This window comes from Apaloderma vittatum, unplaced genomic scaffold (assembly GCF_000703405.1).
Source record: "Apaloderma vittatum isolate BGI_N311 unplaced genomic scaffold, ASM70340v1 scaffold10872, whole genome shotgun sequence".
In the NCBI taxonomy this organism is placed as follows: Eukaryota; Metazoa; Chordata; class Aves; order Trogoniformes; family Trogonidae; genus Apaloderma; species Apaloderma vittatum.
The window spans coordinates 19,316-34,279 of record NW_009703084.1 but is presented as its reverse complement, the minus strand read 5'-3'; the positions used below and the strand labels follow the sequence as shown (position 1 = coordinate 34,279).

At 47.1% G+C, this 14,964-nt stretch overlaps 2 protein-coding genes across 2 annotated transcripts in view; both read left to right on the top strand.

Moving 5' to 3' along the window:
- Nucleotides 1-685: 685 nt before the first annotated feature.
- Nucleotides 686-10,223, top strand: LOC104270205 (NADH-cytochrome b5 reductase-like). The gene is made up of 6 exons (XM_009864489.1): nucleotides 686-862; nucleotides 1,796-1,944; nucleotides 3,133-3,220; nucleotides 6,289-6,393; nucleotides 8,139-8,342; nucleotides 10,020-10,223. The coding sequence occupies exons 1-6, from the start codon at nucleotides 686-688 to the stop codon at nucleotides 10,221-10,223; spliced, it is 927 nt and encodes a 308-aa protein (XP_009862791.1).
- Nucleotides 10,224-14,883: 4,660 nt separating this feature from the next.
- The window catches only part of CDCP2 (CUB domain containing protein 2), a 6,701-nt gene continuing 6,620 nt past the window's right edge, over nucleotides 14,884-14,964 (top strand). The window contains 1 exon segment of the mRNA XM_009864490.1: nucleotides 14,884-14,957. Within this exon segment, the coding sequence (XP_009862792.1) occupies nucleotides 14,884-14,957 (74 nt within the window).

Genomic DNA, 14,964 nt, shown 5'->3' with positions numbered 1-14,964 from the left:
CGAAGCCAGGGCGGCGGGAAGAGGCAAAAATCACCCTGCCTGCGCCCCCTGCCCTGTCCTCCATGTCCGCATTTAAGGCCAGTCTCAGATCTCCTCTCGACCCAAACGTTCATGTGTTGGCCTGTGACTTTTCCAGGTTTGCCTCCAGTCTCTTGGCTTTAGGCCCCGCTTTCAAGTCGCTGCCCTCCCCCGTTTCAAAGCTGCGTTCCAGCAGGTCACGTCTTGGTTGTGAGGGGTTTCTTGACCGTACTCATGGACTGAGCTGTGGATTTTTAAGATGTTTCAGCTCTGGATGACCAAGCTGCTTTTTTAATAGGAAATTGCCAGGGCAGAATGAGCAGGAGGAAGGGTGTGCCTGCTGCTCCTGGAGGTGCCTTTGGCTGAACAGCCAGGCTGGGAACGGGAGCCTGGGGTTGGGCTGTGGTGTCCTGGGCAGCTCTGGGCTGTTGGCTGCGGTGCCTGGTGTTCCTGCACCAGACAATGCAGAGGCAACGAGCACTTGAACGAACATGGAGTGTTGCAGGCACCAGATCAGCTTGCAGGATTTCAGTTTTCCAAGCCCACTGAGATACGCGTGCAAGATGCTCAACAGATTTTTCTCAGTTCTCCAAATAGTGCTCAGCTGATGAGCACGTGCCGCTCCTCATTGTGCTGTTTTTGATGCAGAGCTTGTGTTTTGCAGGCAATGAGTGCAAATGAGCACGACTGGCTGGCTCTCAAACCCCAGGAACCTTCTCCATCCCAGTGCTGCGGCAGCGGCTGCAAACCCTGCATCTATGATGTGTATGAGAAGGAGCTCGCACAGTGGGAGAGGGCCAGAGCAAAGCAAGACAAAAGCCTCCTCATGGAAAAGAAAGAGCAGGTCAATTTACCTTCATCGCATCCTAGACCCTGTGTTTTGATCGTACTTGTTAGCGTGTGGGGTTGTGGTGATGGGCAAGCGATGCAGCAGTAGATTAAAGCGGTGCCTTAAGAGAAGGTTGTAAATGCGATTCCCCAAACTCTGCCTTTGCAGCCACCCTCCCCCTTGCCCCCTCTCTCCCTGCTGTAATGTGATTTTCCAAGCGTGGAGTTCGCCCTGGTGTCGCATTACAGCCCTGAGTCTGCAGCTTCTCCTTGCTGGGGTACCCCAGCCAGCCAGAGCCGGCCTCTCTGGAAAGTGGGAATAGATGAAAGGTACGAAGAATCACAATTTTCTCTGGTGGTTTCCTCGGAGAAGCTCTGTTTTCTTGACTTCTTTTTTTTTCATATTTTCCTGGGTTTTAGACTCATATTCTGAGCACAAAAAAAAGCTGCATTGTGTATAGTAGAGTAGTTGTCTTCAGAGCACAATTTTAAGCTTGTCAGTGTCCATTTACATAAGAGTAACTATGCTGGGTCAAGCAAAAATGATCAAACAGTATTTCCTATTTGCAGTGGCCATCCATAGGTTTCAAAGTTGCCCCCAAAGCAGCACTTGGCTCTTTTAGTGATATTATCTCTGTTTGTTTCCAGACGTGAGAAAATGATTACAGTGAGTCATAACAGGATGACCTTGCTGTAAGGTGTAAAAAATGTAATTTGGCAAGGTGGGGGGGGAGGGGGGAAATGCAAAATCTCAAAGTGCCTGCCGCAGAACATGATAATGAATCAGCAGAGAGCTGAAATTTGCACTGGGCCCCAGCATTTAACACACGTTCTTCTGGAGTCCTGAGTATCTCTGGCACTAAATTAGCACACATATTTGCTTCCCAAGAAAAATGAAATAATAAAAGACACCATCTAACCAAGTAATTTTTTGTTGTTGTTCTTGCAGAGCAATAATTCAGAACTGAATCCAGATACATTTACTGCATTCAACATCAGCTCGGTGGAGCAGCTAACAGAGGACACCTACCAGTACAAATTTGAATTACCAGGAAACAGCAGCCTGGGATTGAGCTTAGGACAACACATCGTGTTAAGGTATTGTTCTCTGTGCTAGTTAAACAGTCTGCATTATGTAACCTAATACGCAGGGTTTTGTCAATAGACAAAGGGTTCATAGCAGGCAAATCATAATTTCTATACCTCCACAATGGCGCAGATGAAAGAACTTGTGAGCTCGCTAGCTCTACTAATTTTATGGTAAAAGCCATTCCAAAGCTGTATTTTTCTTCAGCATTATCCTTGCATCAGTGGGTCAGAAAGAACTAAGTGTGATTAAGAAAATCCGTTTGCAGAAAGAAAGGCTGGAAAGAGTAGATATTACAACAGATGATTTACTCTAGCATGTTGGAGTGAGGAAAATGAGCTGCACTTGCCCCAGAGCTCAGTATTTTAGGCGCTGTATTTTGGGGTAACTCAGCACCCGGGCTGTTGCCCTCGATGTCCAGGCATTTCTTAACTGATTTCTAGCAAAACACCCCTCTTGTGTAGTTCATCACTTGCCAGAAAAGGGGCCACTTGGGAGAAGTTTATGTCTCTCTCAGCCATCTGTGGTGATTGTTGCTGGATAGAAAAAGTCATGTTAGGGTGCCATTGATCTGTATCTGTTGACGTTATCTGTAGGTTAACAGCTGATGCGTGCAGCTGGCTGGCTGCTGAAAGTACGCGCTTCTCCCTTCGGCCGTCCCTCACAATGCAGCAGAGGAAAAGGTTTGGTCACTCCAATCAAGTACTGTAGTTAAGGGCAGGGTAGATAGATTCTATGGAGAGAGGAGGCTTACGGGAAAATGCAATGAGTATTGACAAGACCTCAGGTCAAGGCTGTGCCCTGGCTTTAGTTATTTAATTATCAGGTGTTGTCTTAGCGCAGAAAGGAAAGTGGACCCCCGCTTGAAAATGAGAGCAAACTTAACCGGGAGAGCATTTTCTGCCCCCTTTCCACTCTTGCGCGTTCGGTTGTTTCTGACAAACGGGCTCAATGCCCTTCCAGAGGTGTGCCCAAGAGCTGAGTGTGTGGCACAGCTGGGGCCACCACCAGGAGAACAAAAGGTGCATTTAGCCATGTGTTCCCCCTGGATTTTTACCACCGGAAAGGAAACATTTTGCGTCTGTGCACAGGCTGGACTGACGGGCAGAGGACGTGCTGCCTCCCCAGAGAACTGCAGTGGTTTGGTGATGCCGGTCAACAACCCAAGTCACAGTGGGTTCCTGTATTTCTCTCCTCAGAGGAGTGGTGGATGGTTTGGAGATCCAGCGAGCCTACACTCCGATTAGCCCAGGGAATGCAGAAGGGTACTTTGAAGTTTTAATGAAAGTAAGTAAGCCTGTACAATATGGATTGGAATCTAAGGTGCAGGGAACTATGTTTTCTTCAGGAACTGAGCGTGCTGTCAGCACTTCAAGCGAGGCTCTCTCAAATCCCTCGCGGGCTGTTTCTCTGTTGTTTTGAAGCAGTTGTGCTTTGTTGATAAAAACTGCAGTTTTCTCCCACAAAACTGAGAGCAGAGGAAGGCGACGCACAAGCAAGTGCTTTGCAGCATAAGCCCTGGTAAGCACTTGGGAGAGCCTCTCAGGAGCCCTGTGGTCACTCACCAGCATGCAAAGAGGTGCACATTCCACTTCCCTGAGTTCATTTTGCCTTTTCAGCCTCTCTTTGGAATCACACCCACTGACTTTGGGAAGTCTTTCCCCAGCCATTTACCCTTCCCCTTATATTTTGCTTGAAGAACACTCCTCAGAAGAAATTTTTCATTTTGTTTAAAAATGTAGACAGACAATAGGCAGCTGTTTCTGGCTTGAGGGCAGGGCTCTGGAGCTGCTGGCAGTCTGAGAGGGTCCCCAAGGCGTGCGGGCACAGGCTGCACCTATTAGGGTGGATGGGGTGGCAAAGCCCTGGTTTGGACGTTTTGGCCTTTCTGGAGGCCACAACAAATTGCTGATTCAGGTCAAAAGGATTTTATAGGACAACTTGACTGGAAATTTGCCTGAATAAAGTCTGCAGGGTCCTCATAAAGGATTCCTTTGTGTGGAGAATATCGAATCTAAGAAAATTTTTCCGATACTGCATTTGTATGTCCCTAGTGATTCCTCAGGGCAGGAATGGACTTTGTAGGTGTGAGTGCTGGGTATCTCGAGTGGCTTCAAGAAAATGACCACTTGTCCTCTCCCAGTCTTCCAGGATTTCACATTTTTGGGGTTCATTATGCATTGAATGTTCGAACACAAACCCTGCTCTTTTGAAAAGCATACAGCTTCTATAGGACACCTGCGGGACGGTCATTTCACCATTCTTGTAGCAATTGGTGTGTGGTAGGGGAGAAAAATGTTGCATTCAGGTTGCATTAATAGGATACGTTCAGAGGACAACTGCGAAATTTCATGTATACTTGCTTATTACTCACAGGTTTTGCATTTCAATAATAATAGTAATGATTGTAATGATACCTTTCCTTTATATAGAACCTTTCATCCTAAAGGGAGCTGTAGTTATTCTCTGGCAGTGACAAAAGAGGTTGGTAACACCCAGTGTAAAGCAGCCATTTTTATAACTCACCCTGTAGGCTGTGGTATATTTCACACTATTCAGGCAATTTTGGAAAGTACTATATTATTATTATTACTATGCAATCCAAGCACTGTTCAAACCCTTCTGTCTCCTGTTATTACAGCAGTGCATTTGTGATACTACAGTTAAGAGTGAGGGAGTTGCCATTTACGGAGCATAACCCTCTTTTTGAGTGATTTTATAATGTTAGGGTTTCTCTCCATGTAAAACTGAGTGTAGAAGTTTTCCCCCAGGTGATAATTATTTTTTTTCTTTTTATTTAGAAAAGTTAATTGTAAACCCACTCCATCACTTCTCACTGAAATTTTTGGAAAGAATGTTGGTGAGAGAAGGATTGGTTTAGTTTCCCTTACCCTGGTGGATTGGGAATAGGCAGTAAGCAGGGCTGACTTTTGCCTTGGGTTTTCATAGATGTTCGAAGAAGTTAGGGAAAAAATACTGCTCCTTTGGTGCAAGTGCACACTTTTTGCATGAGATTTAGTACCTGCCCAAAGCCCTCTGAATGTGAAATGCTTCTCACAGTAACTCACAGCCTGGATGTGCCTGATGCTAATAGTTCTTAATACTTCAGGCATCTTGTTTAAGTGAGGTTGTCGGAGGGGAGGAGCATCTGTGTTCTTTATTAGCTAACACTGCTTGCAAGCACAAGCACATGCTCACCCACCCTGCTTTTTCTTAGCTTCTTTGTGGTTCACCAGTTTTGTTTGCCTGCAGTGCAGCTTGGTGGCTAGCCAAGGCACCAGGGTGTGGAGCTGGGCTTGTGGCCAACATGCCTGTGGAAAATACCCCAAAATATGCTGCTCTCATACAGGCTGGAGTCTTTGACGGCTTCTGTCACCTCTCATCTTTTGACCCCTGGTCGTGTTCCTCGTCCTGGGGCTTATCAGCAGCATCACCTCTGTGTGAGACCAGTTGTCTGCCGCAGCAGTTGGGCTTATCTGCTCTTGCTGTTTGGACCAGCCCCTGTTCTGCAGCCAGATCCCACCGACTGTGGCCATTGTTCTCATTCACCGTAAAGTGGTCGTATGGGACATACGTGTAGCACGTGGCAAAAGAGGAGCCCTTCATTTTGCAGCCTCTCCTTGCTTCTCTGTTTCCAGCAAGCGCTGACCCTTCCTCATCAGTCATGAGTGAGGTTAGCGTTCCTGCAGGCAGAAGCCTAGAGAATATTTTTTTGTGCCTGGTAGAAAGTAAGGCGGATTTTGCTCATGTTTTTCATCCGTGAGGCCTGAATTAACATATTTTTCTGAAAATGTGAGGGCATCCTCTAGCATCCAGATGATCTGTTCTGAAAACAAGAGTTTTATAAATGAGAAACCTGATTTTGGGTCACTAATTGTATCAACACAGCATCTGAGAGACTGAAATAAAGCAAGAGCTATGCAGTGTTTATATAACTACAGGTACCCAGAGGGCATTTCCAGACCCCATCCTCTGAGGTTTGGAGAACACTTGAAGGCTTGGACTGTGCTTTACATTCAGGACACTCTTCTCTGTGTGCTTTGTAAGCAAGAACTCTGATAAGCTTTTTCCAGTTTTGGAAATTCAGGCTGCATGAGAGTGGGTTGTGTTTACATTATAGTCAAGCTGGAATAGATCCAATATGATTTAATTTAAATGTCTTTGTTTTGGGTATAACTTTGAGTTATTTTTCAAATAGAATGAGCTTTCTTTTTAAACGCATGAAATGTTGGTGGTTTGGGGTTTTTTTGTCCCCTTCTTGTTTAAATGTAGATAACTTTATAATTGACTTTAAGCTGGGAAACTTTCCAACAGAGTTTAATTATTCTTTTCTTTTGTGCAATGTTTTTTGTTAGTGCTACGGAGCTGGGCTAATGTCACAGTACATAAAAACTTGGAAAAAAGGTGACGTGGTCTTTTGGCGTGGGCCGTTCGGAGGCTTCCCATATCGACCTAATAAGGTTAGTTCCTTACGAGACACAGGATGTTTCAGGTTGTGGCAGCTAGCTTTGTTTAATACTCCAAAGGGAAGACATCACATTGATTACCATTCTCCTGATTATTTTAGGGACTTCCTAGGTTACTGTGCAGTGCTGCAGCTTTAGCAGCCAACTGGAGAAAGCACATCTTACTGAACTGCAGAATATTTAAGAAGGAAGAAGAGACAGAGGTGGATAGGAGACTGGAAAACACTAGCCAAGCTTGCTGTTTGTCATTTGCATTAGTTCCCGATGTGTTTAACCAAGGGAACTTATTTTGCGCCGGCAATAAAAGTGGGTCATTTTTTGCCTTGTTTGAACCGTGTTGCTGTTTCGTGACTGAGCATGAGCGAAGGGGAGGTGTGGATCTTTTTCTCTCTTGGGTATTCCCTGAACTGTAGCAGCTCCAGTGAGGTGTCGTGTCACCCAGCCGCTCTGCAAATGTTGATCTCACCTGCTGATACCGGGCTCACTGCAAAGAAAGGCAGATCCAGTTTCAGGGGAAGGCTTCTCACTCATATTAATTCAGTTATTTAATTCTGACCTTTCAAATGAGGATCAAAATTGAAACACTGCTCATTAAGATCCCAAAGCCCTGATGGTTTGGGGGATTTTTTTGTGTTTTTTTATGTGGTTCTGTTGTTTGGGGTTTTTTGTTTGTTTATTTTGTTACTTTGTGGGTTTTTTTGTTGTTTGTTTGTTTGTTTGTTTGTGGGGTTTGTTTGTTTCCCCCCCTCCCCCAACAAAAATAAGACTGTAAAATCCAGTGGCCAAAATGCAGAAGAATTGTGTTCTGCTTCCTGAAATACTCTCCCTGCTCTTCAGGCTACTGTTCCCTTCTCAAAAGCTTCCACATAACCATTTGAGACAGAACATGGCAGCCATGCCTAGAAGTTGCTGCGTTCGGAGGCTGTCTGGGTGATATGTGTACAGGTAGCTTGCAAAGCACCTGAGCAATCTTTAAAACAGGTTGCTGTGGAAGAATTGTTTATCATTTAGGAATTATAACACACGTGCTGAATATTAGTCTCATAGTAAAATTTGCTTTTATCTCCATTTGCTGCCAGTAGAATAGGGCTCAGATTCAGGCAGATTGGAGCCACTCACAATAAACTGCCCAGTCAAAACAGAGCACAAGCAATCTCTAAGGGCTTAATAGGGGCTTAAGTCCCAGTTTTGGCATTGGTGCACTGGCTGGCAGCCTTCTGCCCTCCTGTGCTCAGCACTTCCCTCTCTGAACGTCCCTATCATGTAGGGTGAATGTCCCCATTTGTGGGTGGGAAGTGCTACTGGTAGCTGTTTGAGAAAAGCAAGTTGGTGCACCAGGGGCCTACGTGGATCACGATGGAGAATGTGCTTTGCAGCATCCAAATAAACACAGAGATCATTTCCAGTGGAAGAACAACACACAATGTGTCAGCCAAGTGTGCTGTAGAGCTGAAAACTGAGATATAAATTGACTGAAATCGAGGCTAAAGCCAGGATAAATGGTTGTATTTGAATAAAATATGATTTTGTTAGATTTGATATCTATTATAAGCCCTGGAAGTGCTATCTGTAATCCTTTGCAGAAAAATACAATCTAAGATTTGAATTTACTTCATGACATTCTGCAGTGTTCTGTCTTGAGGGGTGTTTTACCAGTGTGGCAGCGAGGAGGAACTGGCAGTGAGTATGTCCCTTTCCCGTCACCACAGCTCATTCAAACTTCTCTGCTCTGTTGTTAGCATGGAGAACTCCTCATGCTGGCTTCTGGTACCGGCCTCGCACCAATGCTTCCTATCCTGCAGTCCATCACAAATGATGAAGAGGATGAAACCTTTGTAACTCTCGTTGGCTGCTTCCGTACCTTTGACAAAATTTATCTGAAACCTCTTCTGCAGGATCTGGCTCGCTACTGGAACATCAGAATATTTTATGTCCTAAGCCAGGTAAATAAATTGGATGTGAAATGTGTTTGTGTGAGGATTCTGGGTGCTGCCTCTGCCTCCTCTGTTTTTCCATCAGCATGTTCTTAATTCTTTCCGAGTTGTCGAGAGTATTTTGTGATCTAGTAGCTGCTGTTCTTAAATCTACTGCATATTCTCACACTGCTACCAGTCTGGAGAATTTCAGGGAAGCAAGCGTCGCTGCTTGTTCCTCTTTACCTCCTTGGTAGTTGTTCTGTTGGGATGAACCCACTGATTCATAGCAGCTGTTGATTATTCCCCCCTCGCCCCTTCAGACTGTTGTTGCACCTAAACATTTGTGCAAAGAAAACTTGACTCTGGGAGGCTCACAGCAAATATACTATTTCTTCTTTCCTAATACCAGTGCCTTAATCTGTCCTTATCTTCCATTCATTGCTCATGGATAGAGCTCTCTTCTGGTATGTTAGCACCAACTTCCCAGCAATTATTTTTCCCAGCTGACCCATTTTTTAACTTCTTAAAGTTGTTTTCTCCCCCTCTGTAAAATTACTTTTTCTGCCAAATCCAGGGGATGAGGGCGTACCTCTCAGTGGTCTTACATTTTTGAGCAGTCTTTTTCATTTCCATTTGGTCCCAAAGTTGCCTGCGTTCTGCACGGATTTGGTAGTTGAAAATTATTTCCCTCAGAAATGAGGATTCATTGCAGGGAAGATATAGAAAGAATTATTTATGCTAAGGGAATGATTCCCATTGCATTTTTAGTTTCTCAGATGAATCATTTTTTGTATCTCTCATGGTGAATCTGCCTCATACATTATGTTCCACATATGGCCTCAATAAGTTGAGATTGGTTATAGAGAAAAGTACGTGTGATTTAGGCAGCCCCTCGGCTACTTTATAGGAGCATAACGGGTAATTGTCTCTGGTGACATAGCTTAAATACCCTTTTCAGGACGGTGCTGTCTCAAGAGAGTGAGGAGGTCTTGAAATTCAATCAGTGAAGGGCAAGAAACCCACCTGACCCCTGTCAACACTGTCTGTCCCGCGTGTACGTCTCTCCCTTTCTTTTCTTAGCAGGTTTGTTGTAGTCCAACACTGGCTCGTGCATCCTCCCTTTCAGGATTATGTATCTGTCTGTCTCAGTATTTCACTCTGCTGCCTGTCACCACCACATGTGAGCACCCTCTGCCTCTAATTAATAGCAGCAGGGGAGTCCCCGCTGGATGTAACACCATGGGATCTAACATTTCTCCTGGGATCAGAGCGGCATGTGCAGCCGGGCCGGCTTCTTTCAGTTTTGGTCGAGGCAGATAGGACTGAAAGAGACTTGAGGCAACAGGGAGAAGAGGCACTAGAGAGGAATAGACTTGGGACTTAGGACATGGGAATAGAAAAGGCACGGTGGGAAATGGTTCTCAAATGAGAAGGTTTTGCAGTGTGTCTTGGCAATAGTTGTGCTCTGGTTTTGTTCGGTCTGCTTTGAGCTTGTGGCCAGATCTTGTAATGGGAAAAGATTTGGTCTGGGCTTTGGAAGAGGAGTTTAGCTCTCAGGATGGACCCATCCCCAGATGTACCCAGATGGAGTCACAGGGGTGACAGACATCCTGTGCAGGACTCTGACGGGGAGAGGGAGATTCAGCTATAAGCAACGGATTGTCCGTTTTAACATGGCACACTGCAACCCTCTTGTCTTTTCAGGAAACGTCGCTGGAAAAGCTTCCTTGGAGCTATCAGGAAAACACGTACACTGGTCATCTCAGTGAAGACTTGTTGAAGACGATAATAAATTCCTGTCGAAGAAAGCCCTATGTGTTAATCTGCGGCTCTTCTGCCTTCAATGAAGATATGAGGAGATATTTGAAAGCTGCAGGAATTGAAGAAAATTCCTGTTTTGTCTTTTAGCAGGATGTTCCTGACTTAAGGAATCTTAACTGAACCTTGGATGTCCTTTGTCTGCAGACATTGTTCGCATTCAATCGTCTCCACAGACTTACTTTCTTGTGCGTATTCATTCATAGCCCTTTGGATAAAATATCTGTCTCCGGTATGATTCTCACTCTTTGAGAGTGTTTTAAGGGTTAGGTGCTGCTCTAGAGTGGCTGCTATGATCACCCACACCTCAGGGAACAGCACGATGTTGTTAATGCAAGTCTTCAGGTGCAATTTTATGAAAGAGATCTCTTAAGGATACTAAAAAGCATTCACGTACACAGTTCTGCTCTAATATAAAGATCGGTGACTTGCTTTGCAACCTGTGGTAGTCTTCAGTGGTATTGTGCCCTGTTAGATGTCCAGAGGAGACTTAATGCTCGAGGAGAAGACTGCCTGGCCAAAGGAGTAGCAAAGCGCTGGCCCAGCACTCTGGAGCCTGTAGGGTTCAGTTTTGGTTGTAAAGATCTCCTCTGAACAGAGCCTTTCCAACCACATACAAAAATTCCATGGGGATGGAATTATAGCTGATGCCCACTGTCCTACTGCCCTAGCACAGCCTGCCTCCTTAACCCTTGAAATGCTGCCTGGGGAGGGAAGGAGCATGTCCCTTCTGTGCGAAGAGGCATCTGGGTTGTAGCTGCTGTCGGTCAGGGAGGGCAGTTGTTTGCTTTCTGTGTCCCCTAAGTGTTGTATAATGGCCCTGGTTCATTAAATTGAAGCTCTTCTCAAATAAACAGCTCTTTCTTTTTGTCAGAGAACTCTCACAAGTGCCCAGGGGCCTGCCTTAAGCATACAAGGATGCCACAGGAGGAATGAAAGCTTCAGGGGGCTTCACTGGGGTGCTCCCCCATGGATCAGGGGGCAGAGCCAAGAGCCTGTCCCACGGGATGGCACAGCATCCAGCCTGGGCACGCTGGCCATTTCCTTCGCCTTCAGTCCAAGATGCTGTTGCTTTTTCTCCGAGATACCTGCTGTTCACTCTCCTACCTTCCTAGACCACTGTGTTTACCAGTTATACCTGCGAATACAGCCTTTCTGCACACCTTTGTTTTTCTATTTATTCCCAGTTCCTCCTGTGTTGGGGTTTCCCAGGCTGTGACAGATGATGCTGCCATTCACATCTCTTTTTACCTGTATCAAACCGTACACCTCACAAAAAGGAGATGCAGTTTAAGAGTTATCAGAACAAGTGGTGTGTGCTAAAATGATGGCTCTGATTCACATGTGTGCCTCTTGCTTTAAATATTCCACCTTTCTAAGATTTTGCTGCAAATCCACACAGCTTTTCTGCAAAGGCCTGAAGTAAAACTTCACGCTTGCCTTGGAGGAGTGATTTTCCCCGTGAAAGCTGGGACTGTTCCTTTAAACGCAACCCCAATATGTCTGGGTATTTCAGCACATATGGGCCACTGTGGTTAAACCCTACCCAGCTGGTCCGGCCGTTCTGCTGTGAAGCCTCCCGTCTTTGTTCGTGGCTAAAAGGGAGGGTGGTGAGAGACGGAGCAGGCTGCAGATGCTGCGGGTTGCAATCCTGCAAAGGCTGCGGGCAGGACGGGAGGAGGCGGCGTGTGCCCGGCTCGGCGTGCTGGAGGGGATGGGGGATCTTTGCGAGATATTTTCCCTGGGGGAGATGATGTCCTTGGAAGTATGAACTCGAAGGGGCCTTTAAACTGTTCGTAGGCTCTTTGTTCTCTATTTTCTGCCCTTCTCTCCCTTCCCCCTCCTGCCTTTTGTCGTTTCTCAAGCTGGGTCTCATAAGAGACCCCTCTTCCCAACCCGTCTGCCATGGAGACAGCCCCTTCCAGAGGCCTTTGCAATGGCAGGGGTGTGGGATGGAAAGGCTCTTGGGCAGAATTTTCCCTGCCGAGAGAAGGGGAGAGGTTCCCTTCCCTTTGGAGGCCTGGGAACTGCCCTGCAGTAGCAGTTTCGTAGGGAATGATGTCGATTTTGTAGGTGATTATGTCAGTTATGGGGGCAGCTGGAGGTGTGTGAGCTCCCTGCAGGGGTGGGTGGCTGCTGCCAGGGCAGGGTCTGGCACCCTGCTGCTTCTGCCAGGGGCACAGGGGTGCTGAAAGGATGCTCCTGGGCTTTGGTCACCCCCTGAGAAGCCTCTGCTGCCTGTGCAGTGCTGTGCTGCAGAGGGGGGGTTCGCTTTGCTTGCTTTCTTCCTCCTCATATGCAGCCTAAATACCGTCTTAATTTCCCCTCATTATTTCCTGCCTAAATAATTCCCATTTCTCCTGGGGACTGTGTTTAAACCTTTGATCTTCTCTGAAGTCTCACATTCCGGATCACATCCTTTCTATTTAAATGAATCAAATGCCTTTTTGACTCATGATTTATAAATTTGCCCACTGAGGAATAGAGGCAGCTCCAACACGGCACACCTCGAAATTGCCCACCGTGTCTCTGGGCACAGCCAGAGCACCCTGGGCTGATCCAGAGCACCTCTGGCCAAACCTCTGGAAGGACTTGCCCTGCTCCTCTGCCCACTTCTCTACCACATCTTGTCCTCCTGCTGCCTCCCTCTGTCCTCCCGCCTGGCTCTGCCTCCCAGCAGCATTGCCCAGGCTCAGGCCCAGCCGGAGAATGACCATCCCCAGGTCAGGAGAGGGTAAATGTGCCGGTGGCTGATGGATGCCATCTCCTGGGAGGGAGGCACAGCTGCTGTGCTGAACAGCCCTGGCCCCTGCCCTCTCCTGGGGGTGTTGCTGATGCAAAGCATGGGCTGGAGAAGAGATGGTGCAGATGCTGGTGTCCTGGACGTTGGGGTGTGCCTCGGCACTGAGACTGGTGGTGGAAGGGCTGGAGGACGGTAGGTGTTGCTGGAGGGACATGTGACAAGGATGAACATGTTACTCCATCATATAGTAATGGAGAAGCCAGGGAACATGTTGTTCATGTTGTCCCCAAGCCTGGGGAACGGTGGTTGGGAGGTCTGAGCACTCCTCCTGACTGAGCCGGGGCTGTGGGATGGGAACAGGGCTGTGTGTCAGACTTCTGCCTCTGTCCTGTGGGTGCTGGCCCCATGTGTGTTTTACGAGGTGCAGGGACAGACCTCCTCTCCAAACTCATTTTGAAAGCAGCTAATTAAGCTCTGCAGCGTCCCTGAGAGGTCAGTAAATGTGCCAGCGTCACAGACAGCTCCCAGAGCCTGTGCCAAAGCGGGAGCTTTGTGCCGCGCCCAGGGACAGAGAGGGCTGCCTTGCATTTCCTCACTTCCACCTTCCTGGTGCTTGTTGGGTGATGCGGTGCTCAGACAGACCCCCCCAGTGTCCCCTGCCTCGGCTGGGCTCAGGCTGGAGGGCTCCTGGCTGGGATGCCCCAATACTTCCACCAGCCCTTGGCATGGCTCCAGAGAGGCCGGACAATGAGGGGAGAACCTGTACAAATATTATTGTTGTTATTATTAACCATAAATTTATGCAGGCACTTAATGACCTTGGCACGGAGCATTTCCTGAGGATTCATGACCAGTTGGTGTTAATGGTCCTTAGCTGCACCTAGGGCCATCAGCTCCTCCCAGCCCATCGTTAATCCACAGGAAATGTCTCAGGCATCGATCCTTATTGCTTAATTAATAAATTCAACTTGTCTCCCTGCCCAAGATTTAGAGATATCACTGCTTCTTTCCCCACTGCTTTGAAGGTGACTCTTCTAGCACAGGTCCCTTACGCCAGGAGGCCCTTGTGGGTTTTTGTTTCCTGGAATTCATCTGGGTGTGGGCTACGGTTCCTTTCTTTCCTGGGCAGGAGGGAAGGAGCTGAACCACTGTTGGGTTTGGGGTTTCTCCAGCGACTGTGGCACAGCACAAGAAGCATTTCTTTCCCACCGAATGCAAAGGCTTGATTACCTTCATCTGAGTGCATCCAAGAGCCTGGGCGAGAAGGAGTGTGAGCCGGCATGGAAGAACATGGTAATTCTCCAAGGCCTTAGCAGGTTCTATAATAATCGATGTTTATTGCCCGTGAGTCACAATTCATCTCTACTGTTCCTTGAGGGAGGTGGGATTTTTCTCTTTAGTGCTCACAACTGCTGCTTTCCCGGGCTGAGCATCCCACTGGGCCTGGGCACTCGCTGCAGGGATGCCCACCTGGCAGCCGACGCGGGGACACGACTGCATTTAAATCCCGTGCCGTGTTTCTCTAGCCTTTACCACCGGTTGGCTTTGTGCAGTGGGTGCCGCAGTATAAATCACGTTAATTCCTGAGGTGCTTTTCCGCGGTAAGTCTGAAATTCCCATTTTGGGTTCACTGGCTTGCCTGGTGAACTAAATTATTTTCATAGCCCCTTAAGGGCATATTGTCAGCCCAGACTTACTGCCATTATACACCATATCTGAAACATTAATATCTCTTCTAAATATACTGTATTGACAAGGTATCTGGTATAGTGTAAATCCTTGGGACATTTGATCCAGATCATTAAAACTGAGTGAAGGAAGGGAGGAATAGATCAAGTTACCTTGCTACTCTTAATTCAAACAAGCAATGAATTATTCATTCTGCTATTAATTCTACAGTCCTCCCACTTTTTATTTATTTCGCTCTTTTTTTTTTTTTCCCCTCCTGGACAGACAGCTCCAAAAGGATGGTCGGGTGCCAGTGAGGGGAGATTTGCCTGCCGGAGGATGGGGTGCATGGGAACAGGCTGCCTGGCAGCACTGGCTGTGCTCTGCGGGGCTTTCGGGGGTGGTCCCAGGAGGGGGCAG

What these genes read in the sequence shown, in the direction of transcription:
- LOC104270205 (XM_009864489.1), top strand. Translation starts at nt 686, where the DNA reads ATGAGTGCAAATGAGCACGACTGGCTGGCTCTCAAACCCCAGGAACCT. An exon ending in TCATGGAAAAGAAAGAGCAG is followed by an intron (nt 863 to 1,795) that starts GTCAATTTACCT and finishes TTGTTCTTGCAG; the next exon opens with AGCAATAATTCAGAACTGAA. An exon ending in TATTTTATGTCCTAAGCCAG is followed by an intron (nt 8,343 to 10,019) that starts GTAAATAAATTG and finishes TTGTCTTTTCAG; the next exon opens with GAAACGTCGCTGGAAAAGCT.